General features: G+C 40.0%; 1 protein-coding gene across 1 annotated transcript in view; it reads right to left on the bottom strand.

Annotated features, from left to right (window-relative positions):
• Positions 1–333: 333 nt before the first annotated feature.
• The window catches only part of LOC138300669 (guanylin-like), a 37,103-nt gene continuing 21,994 nt past the window's right edge, over positions 334–15,442 (bottom strand). Inside the window, exons 2-3 of the mRNA XM_069240314.1 lie at positions 3,212–3,500; positions 334–662 (exon numbers count right to left, since the gene is read on the bottom strand). Of these exons, the coding sequence (XP_069096415.1) occupies positions 598–662; positions 3,212–3,500 (354 nt within the window). The 3' untranslated portion in view covers positions 334–597. The remainder of the gene's footprint in view (positions 663–3,211; positions 3,501–15,442) is intronic.

Here is a 15,442-nt window from a genome sequence, read left to right as displayed (position 1 = left end):
CTCTAACAGATCATGACACCACTCTTGCATAACCTTTAAGTGGTGCTCACAGTATACGACAACCTCAATAAAAGCACCTTTCTCACAATTTTCACTTTTGTTTATACATTCAAATAGTGCTAATGATCTTAAACGCAGCCATTACCCTTTACTATCGAGTGCCCTTTACTATTCATGGGTTTCTGGCTAATCGATCTGTATTTTGCAGAGGTCATTTAACTGTCAGTAATGCATAACGTTTTGTTTCTAAAGAAGGTGTATTGATTTTATTGGCAAATTTACTTTGTCACATGAAATACAAATTTTAAATACAAATCTGAAAGTTCGGTTGGACACGTTTCATTCTTTTATTATTCAAAATTAAAATTCAGGTGCAAAAAGAAATGTACACGTACACCGAATAAGAAAGGGACAGCATTAATACAAATAAAATGTTTTCTCCTTTTATGAGTGAGTAAATGTAGTGACCAGTAATAAGTCATTACTCAAAACATGCCTCAACATGTATGCTTCGCTTTGAAGTCCTAGCAATTTTAGTGCTGTAAGCGTGATGTCATAAGGTAAATAGAAGTTCCATCTTGTTGGTAGCCATCATCTTCAGCAACCTGCACAAGCAGCACTGGCACAGACTTCGCAAACATCTGCATCTCTGATGGCAAACACTGAGTGGAGAAAAAAGAAAAAGATTAAGAAACAAGGCAGTGTACAAGTTCATCTGGAAGATCAAGCATGCAATGTGGTCAAAGTAAGTGAATTAATTTAATACCTTCAGGCTCTAATTATGAGTGCCACAGAGGAGGGTGCAATATTCATTGCACCTAATAAAATCCAACACCACATTGATCAGAATAAAAAATTGCAATAAATAGTAGCCTGCCTTAACAATGGTGCATGACATTTGGAGTTCGGTGCCTTTGACACCAAAATTTGCATGTATCAATATTTAACCTATATTTTCCCCACGTAAATTGTGGCAAGTTTCATCTGTGTTCTAGCAGAAGTTACAGCAAATATTGTAGCTCGAGACCCAAGAGAGCAATATTAACAATAAGGCAATCCTCGAAAAAACGGGCATATTTACACTTTTTGATGCAAAACTGCACTAACGCTTCCCCCCATTCCTGAGCACCAGCTGGGTGCCATATGTATAGAATGGGGCAAGCCAGTGCAAAGGGTGGGCTAGCATCCCAAAAATTATATCAGCCAGGTGGGGTTGGCGGTATGGGGGAAGGGAGTTTTGCACAAAAAAATTACGTTAGGCTGGTTAGAGGCAAAACAAAAAAAACCTCTAACCAGTCTAGCGTCATCTTCTGGCGCAAAACCATCCATACCACATGACTCCTGTCTTAGAGAAGACAGGAGTCATGCCCACCACTCCAATGGCCAGTACAGGGGACCAGTGACCCTTACACATGGTCATTGCACCCTGTACCAGGCAGGGGACCCCAAGTTGGGCCCTGGATGGCACTTTAATTAAATAAAAATAAACACTTACCAATACATACCTGGGAAGGGATCCCCCATCCTTTCTGGTGCGGGTCGGGGTGTTCCTGGTGCTTGGAGAGGGCACCCGTGGACCCATTCCATGGTGTTTAACCATGGAAATGGGTCCACAGGTCCCCTCACGCCTGGTCTGACCCAGGCGTTAAGTAATGGTACAAAGCAAGCTTTGCACCATTATTTAGCCCCTCCTCCCACCTGTGCGTCATTTTAGCATGGGGGGATAAATATGGGGCTATGGGGTTAGCACCATTTTCTAGATAGGAACGCCTACCTTGCATCTCATTGACGCAAGGTAGGTTCACACATCTAAAAAATGGTGCAAACTCCAATATTTTGACATTAGACGTGTCTAACGTCAAAATATTAATATGGAGTTAGTTTTGACCCGAATTTGCGTACAAAAACAATTGTGCAAATTTGCCGCAAAGTAAGTATAAATGTGCCCCAAAGTTTGTGGAAAACAGGGTTTTTTTTAGGGGACAACAACAATGTACTGTTAGTAAAAATTTAATAATTTAGGGGCGAAAATGCTGGGGAACATTGCATGTTTGTATGATTCCCTGAGTGAACCATGCTAGGTTCATGGAAATAGAAACTTAGACCCAGAGCTACTTTTTAACATATTTCTAATCATAGAGTTGTGCAACAGTGGACCAAGATTGGTCAGTCATTACCGAATGTCCAGGACAGCCACTGCTTTCTAAATTCCCCAATTTATATAAATGTGCAGCAGTTTATCCTGACACTCTATCCTGGATCTACCCCGTCACAAAACCTGGAGCAGGGAAATCTAGCCTATGTGCAAGAGGGACATATCAAGACTGGGTTGTCATGCTGTGACATAAGAAACGCTTTCTTTATGTGATTCTAAACAAATCCAGTGTTGATCCAGCAAACCAATCTACATAAGTGTGAATATTTGTTCAGTCCCTTTGTCAAACATCTGTGTGGTTTCATCACCTGTAAATTTAAACTAATCCATAATTGTGATGAGCAAAACATTGAGTACTGGGCTACACTAATGAATCTGTCCTATTTTTGTTTCCGTATTAGCCATGTCAGACACCAAAAGAGCACTGAGCCATTTGATAAATATCTTGAAAATAGAAAATTATTATTGAATCTGAGCAAATCCAAAATAACGATATGTGGACCACTTGAAAATGCAAAATTCACATGAAAACTAGATGGGATAAATGCTGTCCATGTGAAAACATATACGCAAACCAATTCAGTGGCAGTTCATTGATTGTAACTCTTTCTCTTTATCCTGTATTATTTCAAACTGCGTTTTCCACTATTTTGTCAGTATCATTGTAGTTTTATTGTGACGTCTTGAAATAATGTATTTGTTGATCTTCTATGGAAGGTTGAATTTTCTAAATTACATTATTTGTTCTTTAATGTGTAGTGTGATGTATGTAAGAGGTGTTGTTATGAAATGTGGATGCTACGTAATAGTTACTATTTATAAACTGTGGCGTCCTTAAGGTATTATCACTACTCTTATCCGCCACTTCTCGGCATTTGTTCGTCCCTGCCCTCTGAGGTGTTGCTGCTCAGTAAGAAAAGCCATAAGGGATCAGACCTACAAATGGGAGTTTGATAACACAACTTACTGTGGTGATTAGCAATTGAAAGGTTTGGGGATAAGTAACGGAAGGGAAACAAAGACAAAAGGGTACATGTCTTATTATAGCCAACGTACTCAGCCTCTCAATGACAGCAGGTGCTTCCGCTTTCTTGCAGATGAGGAAGAACTCCTTTGGTAACTCAGGATGAGCGCAGACCTTTATAAAATCCACTTTCGTCTCTGCAGCTCTCTTCTCTCTGGAGCTTTCTGCCAACTCATTCTTGTCCAGTGGATTAATGTGTACTTCGTTTTCATAAATAAGGGGGCTGTGCTCTCCAGTTTCATCCAAGGATCCCTTGTTCACTTCTAGGAGGAGCTCTTTCAGTTTTTTCACCGACTCGAGTGGGAATGTGAGGTCGCCATCCTTGATGGAGGAATCAAATACAAATTAACATGAAACATTAGTTGTGAAAACGGGTTGTTCTATCTAGACTTATTGAGCGACCAATGAATTGTACTTCAATATTTGCTGATGTTTATGATCTGAAACTTTTAAGAGCATATTTACTGTTCTTCCCCAAATGTCTGATGTAGCTTATGATCTAGTAACAATATTAGACAGGGTAAATGTCTCACGAAAATCCACATACATCTTTTAGATTTCAATTTCTTTGCTTGATTACATTACCTTACATATCTCCTTAAATATCCTGAATCTGCTAAAAATTATGGTAGCTTTGTATTAGAATTGTTTCAAAGCTGAATTTGTATAACTCCGCATACTATTTCATACCTATTCACAGCAAATACTTCGAGAATATTAAAGAATTCTAACTTTATATGAACAGAGCTCTTAATAACAAAAACAGGTTGCATACAAAGATAATGTGGTTTGTTATTTTCGAAATTAATAAAAAATATATTATATGGCTGGTCAAATACAACTACTGAAAAACAGGTAATTTGATAACATTCCACAAATTATTTTTACTGTAACTCTAATGAGAGTGTCAGATATCTTTATTGACCAGCTTTCATTAAGATGGTCATTTTAAATACAAAATGTACACGTCTCAGAAAATTGTGCTCACTACACTCATTAACATCAAAATGACAAACCATTTGTCTGATTTGGGCCTGCCAGAGGGTTTCATTGAAGTTCAAAACACTATGGGCCAGATTTACAAGGCCCTTGCACCCAACATTTTTGCCACAAATGTGACTCTAACTGGCCACTACCATAATGCATTATTCACAAGGTGGCACAAACTATGTTTGTGCCACCATGTAAACCCTGCGCCACATCATGCATAATATATCCATGATGTATACAAAGGGAGCATTCCTTCGTTAAAGGGTCGCCAAAAATGGTTTAATGGAATCGACAGGATTCCACTGAGCCATTTCTAGCATCATTTTTAATACCTGCTTAAAGAAGGCGTTAAAATGAGGCTCCTATTGATATGAAATGGCTTTCCAACGATATATTGGATAAGCGTCATTCTTTTACACTAATCCAGTATAGCGTTACAATAGCTTAAAAAGAAATTATGCTATTGTCCCTAACATTCGCCATGGTGCGCCATATTGGAAATACGGTGTTACCATGATGGCGTTAGGGGATGTAAGTGGGCCGCAAGAAAAGTGGCGCATCACTTGTGATGCGCCACTTTCTTGTAACTACGGCCCTATGGGTGCAGCTGCTAAACCATTGTTAAAAAATAAAAGCTCAGCATCTTCCTTTATTGATGCAACCAGTGACTGGTCAGCAGATCAATGATCACATTGTGTTTCTGGGTCCCTACTCAGGTTCAAGAGCTGCCTGCAGTGCCTTTGTAAAAGCTGATTTGAGGACTTGGGCTATGTAGCTACTCTGTGATTGCACAGCTGCTAAAGCCAACCCTCTTCTATTTGAACATCCATTATGGGAGAGATAAATATCACACAAGATCTTGGTTAAGCCATGCCAACTTTTTGTAAAGAATCCCTAAAGCTGCAAGCGACCTGGCAATGAAGTGATTCATATAAGTAATCCTCTCTGCATCATATCAGGTCTCAAATGTTATGATTTGGTATGGGGCTGCAAAGGACAATCCTCTGATTTCAGGAGGCAGTGCTAAATCATCACCTAGATCAATTTCTCTGCAAGCAGTATCCTTATGGTGACATACATTCCTTCAACAGATTCTCCTCTGGGTTGTTTCTAAAATTAGTGGATTATTCCTAACCAACTGACTATAAATGAGAACTTTCTTCTATAAACAGAGCTAATGGATATGCATAGATCTTGACCTCAGTTATTAAATGTATAAGTAGCTCTTCTAATCAACGTTTCATCTGTTCTCACAACCATGTGTCACACTACAAATTTAGGAATACATGAAACAGGACTGAAAGACAAAACTTGGACTCAGTGAACTGTTTACACGTAGTTTAGAAACATGAACCTCTAGATATCAGAATTTAAGGGACCACTGTTCTGGGTGGATTCTTATGTTGCAGAACCAAAGAAACACGTGCTGGGGGCATTTTAAAACCATGAGCACTTATGTACCAAAAGGCATAAAATGAAGTTGTCTGAGTATTTTTTAATTGATCTCAGGAGGGTGGCTGAGAGATACGCAATGGAAATTGAATATGCACTTTCCATGTTATTCTCTAATTACTGGCATATTTGTCTTTTGTAACAAATATATTTTTTAGAAAGTTCAGTTAGGTTGCACAAATTCAGATAGTAGATTTTGAAATCAACAAAATGTCCTACAGGGATGATCTATGACCTCTTTTGGATATCAATTTCAGAATCAAGTGGAATGTTATGAGCAATTTATTAGTAGAACTTCATAGTCTAAACATCATGTGGTAACATATATTGAGTCATGCATATTGTTTACAAAACTATTGCCCCTTGTGTGTTAATAATAATATTTATCTTGTACGATATTCTGAGCTAGTTAGAAAAAGAGCCAACATTAATATCTGAATTAGAAATAAATATTCATTAGATCTTTGTCAATGACTTCTCAAACATAAGCCACAGGACTTCAAGAAGGGACATGGGGAACCTCTGTATAATGATACGTTATTAATAAATACAGAAAGATTGTCACAATTCCAAGTTAACACTGACTATAACTAGGACAGCAGTTGGCTGACAGCAATAAAATTAAAATTAGTCATTTAATACAATAACTCAGATAAAGGAAGTGGTATTAATTTAATTGAAAAATCTACATGGGCAAAAGAAATGGAAGTCTTTGAGTTACTTGTAGAGACAGTCGTAAAGGAACAGGGAAATATATTGCACTTCTAAAGTTATTACTGTCAAAAAGCAGGCCAAAACAGTTGTAAATGTACTTTAACCCAGCCTTGCATAATGTCCATCCCTACACATAGCCACTCACAGATATTTTAACGCAGTCCCGTAGAAAACAATGGAGGCAGCACTTAAAATTATAACCCCTGGGAAATATTATACTGAATTGCGAAATGTATACTTTTAAGTGCTAAAAGTCACATATAAAGTATTTATTTTTAATTTAATACATTAATATTAAAATGTTTGTTAACATTAATTGTATTGCATTTTAAAACAGATGAATATCAATTAAAAAATAAAAATACAACATTTGAGTAATAATTTAGACAAAAATAATCATTAAATAAAAATATGTTACTGGTTGATGGATTTTTTTAAAAAGATTCTGAATCACAACAATTATACATTTACGTAATGCATGCTATTTATTTGTTTATGTATTTATTTATTTATTTATTAACAATATAAAATAGTTTTTTGATCAAATTGATTCTATGATGTGCAGCTTTAATTGGAACACGTGCCGGGTTCGCTTGAAATGTGTGTTTGTCACAACTAAATAAAGAACATGAAGCAGGCTTTACCTCATTTGCGCTTTTACTACCCTTTTGTGGATATCTTAGCTAGGATGAGTATCTCTCTAATAAAGACTTTTGATATTACCTTTTTTCAAATAATGATAGGAGAAACAGATTCCCAATTCTCTAATTTCATTGAAATGTTTTATCTTCCTAAAAATGCCAGGTATACATTTATTCCAGAGTTAATTTTATTTTGGAAACGGGAAGGTTTAAAGGATTGTAATATACCAGAGTGCCACAAGTACCTATCATTGAAGGACTTATAGGCTTTGGTTTACAACTTTCTAACCTAGAATTGCATTTTTGGGGTAATTTGGCTTCCATACTGTTGCAGATTTTAAGATTAATACTTCATAGAAAACATGTGAGCATCTTAGTATCCCAGAAAATGCCCCAGGGAAAGAGCTTTGGTTCAGTTTGTTTGTTTTGTTTCTTAAATTAGCAATATTTTTCGTATACCCCGGCCAGTTCTAGAGGACCTACATTTGGGTTTTTAAAATTGCCATTCAGAGTTCAACTCGGGGCACTGGCAGTTGGTAAAGGCATGTTCTACTTCTCTGTATGCACCTTGAGACAATATTAAAGGAAACTGGTTTGAAAGTTACACTCAAAAATTGGGAAGGATTAAGCCATATAGCTGTCAGCTATTTCAGGCAGCGAATTTTAAGATAATTCAATTGTTCTTCCGATGGCTGTTTTATTATATTCCTAAAAAACTAAAAGATTATTTCCATCGATCACAAATTGTTGTTTTAGATGTCACCGTGATGGAAGAGTGGCTGGAAGTATGTTATTGTCCGCTGTCCAGTTTTGTGTAGCTTTTGGGAACATTAGTGTTTCTCATTTAGGCACACAAATATCTTCAAGTTTGTTTAGCATCTGAAAAGGATAAATCAAATGGGAGCATATAATAGGCTTTTGTGTAATTTAGCCCCAGAATGAATTGGGTGGTGCATTAGGGCTCTGTGTTTATCATCTTCACTTTATGAATGTCTGGCTTGATTTCTGCGCTTTTAATATGCACTTTTTTGGATGGTGACATTTATTGAGTTTTTTAAGTGAAGAACTTTGAATGGAAGTGGATTTCCGTATTCTTGGGGACTACCAATGAAAAAAAGACACTCGTATTGATAGTAAAAAAATGTGTCTTCCTAAGGTTCGTCTGCCTTTTTTTTCAAACTTAAAATCAGTGTAAGTAAAATCAAGTTCATCCTCGGAAATGATAAAGGGTACTGAACACTAAGAAGTCTGTGGTCGCCCTTTTTTATAGTGATTGCATTGGAGCTTCTGTATATCCACATTTTGAGGAAAAACTCAAAATGCAAAACTGCAGGAAATACACATCCAGACTTTAATTGAAGCACAAATATTCGTGTAAGCATGAATGTAGCTTTAGAATATTAAAGTGACCTAAGGAAAGCTATGTAAAGGATTTCTTTGGTAGCTGCATTTTAAGCGCTGGGAATTCATCTTGGTATGATGACTTTACATCGTTTCAACTGCTCTTTCATTGCAGAACCAGACCAACTATATGTAATTCAGTCTTGACTTATCCCAAAGGGGGAAACCCATACCAAAGGTTTATACCACATCCAGTCTGTTTGCAATCAAAAGCAACCCTTCATTTATTTAGGCATTATTGGGCCTTGATAATTAAATACAGCTTGAGGTCCTTGATGTAGCATGCTCTGGACACAAATTAAATATGAAAACATACAAATGTATGCAACACTATCAATAAATATTAGATGCCCATGTGGAGTTCAACTGATCTTGGGAAACACAGATATCATATATTTCAGTCATGTAAACGTTATTTACTTATGCATTTAAATGCTTTCTAGAGCGCTTCTCCACGCAAATGTCACCAGTGTTCGTTGTATAGACCATCCTACAGTGCTAAGTTAGTAGAAATCATCTTTCCTGTAAGGCTTCTCAAGCCAAACAGATTATCATCATATGCAAGTGGAATTAAACATCTGAACAGACAAATTCACAGTCTTAGCTAATGATTAACCCAATAGCATTAGCATTCCAATACTTTTCTACTCTTCACCTCTTTGTACTTGTCTTGTAAATCATGTTGACCAACTACAAATGATGACTGATCTGTTTCACACTACTTCTGAGAACGTCAACTCAGCTGATGAATGTGGGGTAGTGGGATTGCCAGTTCGATGCGGAGTGAAAATCTTTGAAAAAACCTTTGTAAATAGAAATAGCAAATGCAAATTGATGGATCAAGAGGGTAGATTGCCCTTAGAGTAAGACTTTCATTAATGTCAATAACTGGCAATGGAGGGATAAGCATTGGCTCAAGATGTGACAGGCTTCGAAGTATTGGATCAGCAGTGTCTTTTGGGCCTGCTTGCTACATGTGTAACTGCTTGAATGAATAACCAAAGTTCCCTTATCACTGGTGGGGTTGAATCTGGCACTTGCAATTGGTGTTTTACTCCTCTTTCCATCCATTACTGCAAACCATGGCCTTAGTCGACTCAATCATGGTATTGGAAACATTTACTGAAGCGAACATTAGGTCTAAAGTTTGTTCCTGGAGCACAAAAATACTAGGGCCTAAATAAGATTTTAAATGATACCTATCTAAAAGGAGTCTTTTTTTTCTCCAGCTCAAGTGATTTTGGCTGCAGCTGTTTAGAAGACAAAACATTTATTCCCAGAGCTCAAATGGGATTGTAGTCAGGGAGGTCACCCATTTGTCAATGTTTTAAGGGGCATCCAGTTAAAAGAAACATGATTATCCTCTTACATCATCGACAATCACCAACAATAAGAGTGACTGTTTGGATTGTAAAATTGTTGCAACATCATTCACTAGATGGCCTTTTTGAGTTATACTCTCTGACAGAGTGTTACGAGGTTTTTTTTAAAGGGGCTCTCTTTTTTCTAACTTCTTTACCTAAGTTGACATTTAATAAACGAACCGGGACAGACTTGCATTGATCCTCTAAAGATCCGAATATAACCAGTCTTGCTGCTTCCAATGAATTGGCTCTATCCAAGAAATCTTGTGAGAACTTATCAAAAGAATGGTGCTCAGCCCAGTACTTTCCTGATCAACACTGTAGTTAAGCAAAGCTGCATATTGGCGGCACCCTGTCTTTGTAACATCAATATATTGAAATGGACAGGTGGCTGACATGCATTTGGGTGCATGTACCATGAGTGGTGGTCGCCCTGTTACTTTTGCTGTCGTATGCAGATGACACCTTCCAGATTGTAATGGCAGAAAATGTGTACTTTTTCGCTTCTTTTTTAAACATTTTTTTATTTCTGAAAACACAAAAACCTAAGAGCAGAAAAGGAGGAAACAGTAACAGGCAATTATATGACCAGCCAGAGGTGAGAACCAACCTAAACAACATGTCATGAGATATATACCCTGAGAAGCAAGAAAACAAACATTTAATTGATTGAATTAAGGATGGAAGGCAGCAATATGGGAGAAGAAGGTAAAAGGGCCAATCGCCTGTGCTCTGGCAGCAGCAGCATCAGCCATCCAGAGCTTGCCTTGGTCCCAAATCCGGTTTAACCTCCTCATCTGTGGATCGACCTTTGTTAGCACTATTTCAAGCATACTAACATTCAAAACTGCCTTCCATCAAATCTAAGGGTCAGAATATCCCTAGACGTGCATGAACCATCTGGCCAGGGAGATTGAAAAACATATAAACCCCCTAGGAAGGGAGGAAAAGCCGGCAAATGTCTGAACATGATAATTTTCAAATTGATCATAGCCTTAAAGCCAGAGGCACGGTACATTTTACCAAAAACAAATTCCCAAAACAAACTCAACAAGGAGCAAGATGCAAAAATATGGACGAGACTGGCCCCCTTAATCCCACACCGAAAACAGCAATCATCTGTCTACATCTTCGTAACAAAAAGGCGATGAAGCGTATAGTACAAATCATTAATACATTTAAAATGATGCTCTTAATATGCAACACATTAAAGACTGACAGCTCATTTCTGATGGTTTGTGAGGCTGGATTAGTCGCCGCCTGTGAGCCCTGCAGTAGAGGATAAGAATGCAACTCTGAAATGGGGACTCTGGAGGGGGGCAAAGTTCCTGCCAGTTTAGGTTGGATACAGTTTAGTCTGCTGTAGCGTAGCTGTTAGGACTGAATTTGTTCTCAATTTGAATGCAATTCCTGCATGTACATGTCCCAGCCAATCACTATTGGGACTTTCCGCAATCCTTCTGCTGCTTTCCGCCTAAGTGCCATCATCTCAGCTTTACCCCATTTCAACAATGCAGCACACCAATGGGAAAGTGTCAGATGTGTGGATGACTTCCAATTCATAGCGATGGTTCGTCTACCTCTGATTAGCGCAAAGCCAATAGAGCGGTTAGCTACTATCACTCGCTTGGGGCAGCAAAAGAGGCCCAATAGAGCACTTTAGGCATCGTATATGTCTGTACGCTTAGTCAATTCTGCGAGAGACTCTGTTACTTGATGCCAAAATCTGCCCGGGCATGACCAGAACATGTGGATCATTTTGGCAACCGGACCACGACAGCGGGGGCATTCTGAAGGGGATCCAAACATTTTGTGTAGTGTATCTGGTGTAAGGTGGGACCTATGCAATATATTGTATTGTATATATTGAAACCTGGATTTCCTCCACACTTTTTTTGATATTTCAGTACCATGTCCCATTCTTTATCCAGGAATTCTCTGCCCACATCCTGCTCCCAGCTACCATGAATTGTCTGTAGGGGGTTTTGTCATGTGTGTCAATGCTGGGCGAACCAGGGAAATAGGCGCTTTCCACTGCCCATAATATGTAATGCGTGTACTAATGGATGAGGGTCCAGTTCCGAATCCGTTATCTGCCATAAGTCAGCCAATATAGCGAGGAGTCTGGCATGTCCTAGGTAGGGACCCACGGGTATATCTCCATCAGTGAGTAAGTGGTCCAAGGACTCAAGCACCTTATCCCGAAATAGAGCTCCCACTGTAGTAATCCCCGCCTCTTCCCATGATTGCAAACCCGCTTATCCCATCATGTGGAGCTGCTCGAAGGCTGTTAGTCTAATTTCTGGGAAATATGTCGGGGGCATAAGTTTGATACTTCATCTGTCTCTAGCATGGGCTACTGTCTGGAGTGTCCTGCAGTGTGGGGGTGGCAAGGCTGATGGGAGAAAGGTTTCCTGGACCACACACTGTGCCTCCCTGTCAGTGTGTTGCCCCAGTTCTTCTAGCAGACAGCCTGCTAACCACCACGCCAGCCTTAAAGTTGCGCTGCCAAGTAGTAATATTCAAAATTGGGGCTCCCAAACCCCCTTTCTCAATTAGGAGTTGCAATTTGCGCAGCGCCACTCGACATCTGCCTTTGTTCCAACGAAAGCCATGAGGCATACGGAAGACTTTTCTGGGGATAAATACTGGGAGATTACGAAAATAATGCAAGAGGCACAGGAGTATAACCACTTTAGACAATGCAATTCTACCTTGAAATGTGAGTGGAAGGGTGCTCCAGAAGGCCATATGAGAGCGTATAGATGTAATAGCTCTTGTGAGGTTACCATCCAGCGGATCTTTTGTGGTATTGTAGATATTTATACCTAAGTAGCGAAAGGTATTTGGCTCCCATAGAATTACTTGTGAATCCACTAGCAGCTGCTGTGGATAACAATGTGAGTGTAAGGGATACAGGCAGGACTTACTCCCAGTCCCGACGCTGTTCAGAATTCACATAGAAATCTCAGTTATGGCAGTTATACCACTCCTAATGTCGCGGATATAAATCAGCACATCATCCGCATTCAAGGAGGTGGAACGCAGGGTTCCTTCCTAAGGAATCCCCCAATCTCCCCCCCCCCCTCTGGTGGAGTGTCTGAGCTAGCAGCTCCATAGCCAGGGAGAAAAGCAGGGGGGTAGGGGACATCCCTGACGTGTATCTCTCTTCATTGAGAAAGAAGGGGAGATACACTGTCCGACCTTCACTCGGGCTATGGGATCCTAATATAAGGTTATGCAGATGGCCAGTGATCCCAAAGGCTGTTGCAGTGGAGAACATGTAGTTCCAGTCTAGCATATTAAGTGCTTTTTCAAGATCTATAACTAGACATGCAGCATAAGGCCATTGGGTTGGGGCCCGCTATATAATTCTATGCAGTCTGCAGATAATAGGCATTGTGGATGCGTCCCGGGACAAAACCGTTCCTGGTCTATGTGTAGCAGTTGGGGCAATTGGACTAGTTACCTGGAGGCAATAATTTTGCTCAGGAGTTTATAATCAGATCCAAGCATTTGGAGGAAATGGTAGGAAGCTAGTTCCTGCATGTTCTTGCCCGGTTTAGGGAGGGATATTAGTAGGAATTCCCGCAAGGACGGAGGAAGTCTACCTTCCTGCAACACAGTTCAATAAAACTCTAGTAATTTAGGTGCTAATATAGGCAATTAGGTTTTATAAAACCTGATAGGGTACCAATCCAACCTCGGGGTTTTTCCTGTAGCTGACGCCCTTACAGCCTCACATATATTTTGGGTTGTAATGGGTGCATTAAGAAACTCTACACTGAGGGGGTGTAGTGTTTGTAGGGTCACTCCCTGAAGGAAGGCCCATTTCCTCTGTGTTCTATCTGGTGGTGGGGGTTGTACAGATCTCAGTAATAAGCAATTAAGGCATTATGGATTTCTATTTGATTGTTAAACAGGCATGTGGGGGATATCCTAAACGCTATGATAGGTAGCATTGGGGCCAAGCTACGTAACAACCACATCAGCAGATGACCCGATTTGTTCCCCTCTGCATGCATCCTCCTCACCAGATATGCTTTAAAGTCAAGCCGTCGGTGTTGCTCTACTAAGAAGGCATGCGTCTCAGTGGCAGCAAGTCATTGGCATTTTCCCTCAGGGAGGCATGTGATTGGAGTTCCACCTCTCTAAGTTTGGTTTCTAAGTGCGTTAGTTCCCTGTGTATTGATGTTCGAACCCCCACCATTGTGTGTATACAGTGCCCATGTATAACTACCCGTAGCGCCGCTCAGTCAACCATGTAAGTGTTCACTGTGCCCCAGTCATCAGTCAGGCAATGTGCCAGGGCCTCCCTTGTGTATTCCCGTCTCTGCCGTTTGTGCACGGAGGGGTGGGGGAATGGGGATGTATCGTGTCTGGAACCTCCCCGCAGCCGCTGGTCTTCACCGTGGCCAGGCCTCCATACGTTCTCATGCGCTGACTGCCTCCTGCTCCCCGGGTCCCAAGAAGAGAAGGAGGCCAGCCAGTCCACCGGGGCCAGCACTTTGGCAGAGGAGTCAGGTTTTCAGGTGCCCCTCTGATCAGGCCACACCACCCCACCGATCATAGAGGGTTGCATGCCTGGATGGCAGCGTTTAATACCGGATCACAGGCCAGCCAGTGGGAGCTTGCTTAGATGCCACCCGTCATTCTGCAGAATCAAACCATGTCTCCCCCTATAAAAGCTTCTTTTAGCAAGAGAGAGAACTGTTGCTGAAAATTCTCAAATGAGAGAAGAACATCTTCCTCAAACAGTTGGCATAAAACAAGATGAGCAGCCTTCTCCCGACTCTCACAATAGCTATCAAAAACACAAGAAGGTAGATTAGGATTAAACCCTAAATATGTAACCTGATTAAGCGGGGTAAGGCCAGGAAATATCCTCTTATGAGCACACCATTAACTTTTAATGTCTTAAAATGAGTTCTCTTGAAGTACATTGTGTCCACTGTATTAACCCCCAGTGCAAATTGATTCACTCAGCGAAAGAAAATCAGCAAACAAATGCCTTTGCTCCCACACTCCCCACCCCATAACTAAACGGAGCTGTGAAAAAACAGGCAACCAAATAATAAAACCACAAAACCGGAAGCAAGACCCCACTCTCCTCCTTGGGTTGCTGATCATCTTGATGAGACTGCAGCATTCCAATCTGGCCCAAATGGATATGGTTTCATTTACTAAAAACCTTAACTGTATGTTGAAAGGGCTGAGCCACAGAAAATGTGTTAAATGTCAACCGGGAAGATCTTACCACTTAAGACCTGAGCGAGAGAGAGAGAAAGACCCCAGTGATTTCTTCAAAATTAAACAATATGAAAATTCTAGTGGTCAACTAAATTACTTTTTGTATTTTATGAGAAAAAGTTTCCTCCTTTGTGCTTCTGGTGCAAATATATTTTCTTATAGGGACAGAAGAGCTGAACTGGTGGCTGGTTTGTCAAAATTCATGAATCAAACTAACAAGGTTTTAGGTCGATTAATTGTAGATATGGTGGCCACGTAGATAAAGACAGATGAAAGTCTACTGTTTCAGAGATTTTCATTCATAATTAGCCCACATCTGGGGCTGGCTTAGAGAGTATTCTCCCCTGTATAGGACCTAGCAGTAGCATACTAAGGTTACCACACCATTCTTTAATCAGGCTGAAATTGGGCATTAGGTTGTTGTCCTCAAATCCCAATGGGGTATCCCTGT

The sequence above is a fragment of the Pleurodeles waltl genome, chromosome 6 (assembly GCF_031143425.1).
Source record: "Pleurodeles waltl isolate 20211129_DDA chromosome 6, aPleWal1.hap1.20221129, whole genome shotgun sequence".
NCBI classification, from domain to species: Eukaryota; Metazoa; Chordata; class Amphibia; order Caudata; family Salamandridae; genus Pleurodeles; species Pleurodeles waltl.
The sequence above is the reverse complement of the archived record's forward strand: the minus strand, read 5'-3'. Positions and strand labels throughout refer to the sequence as shown.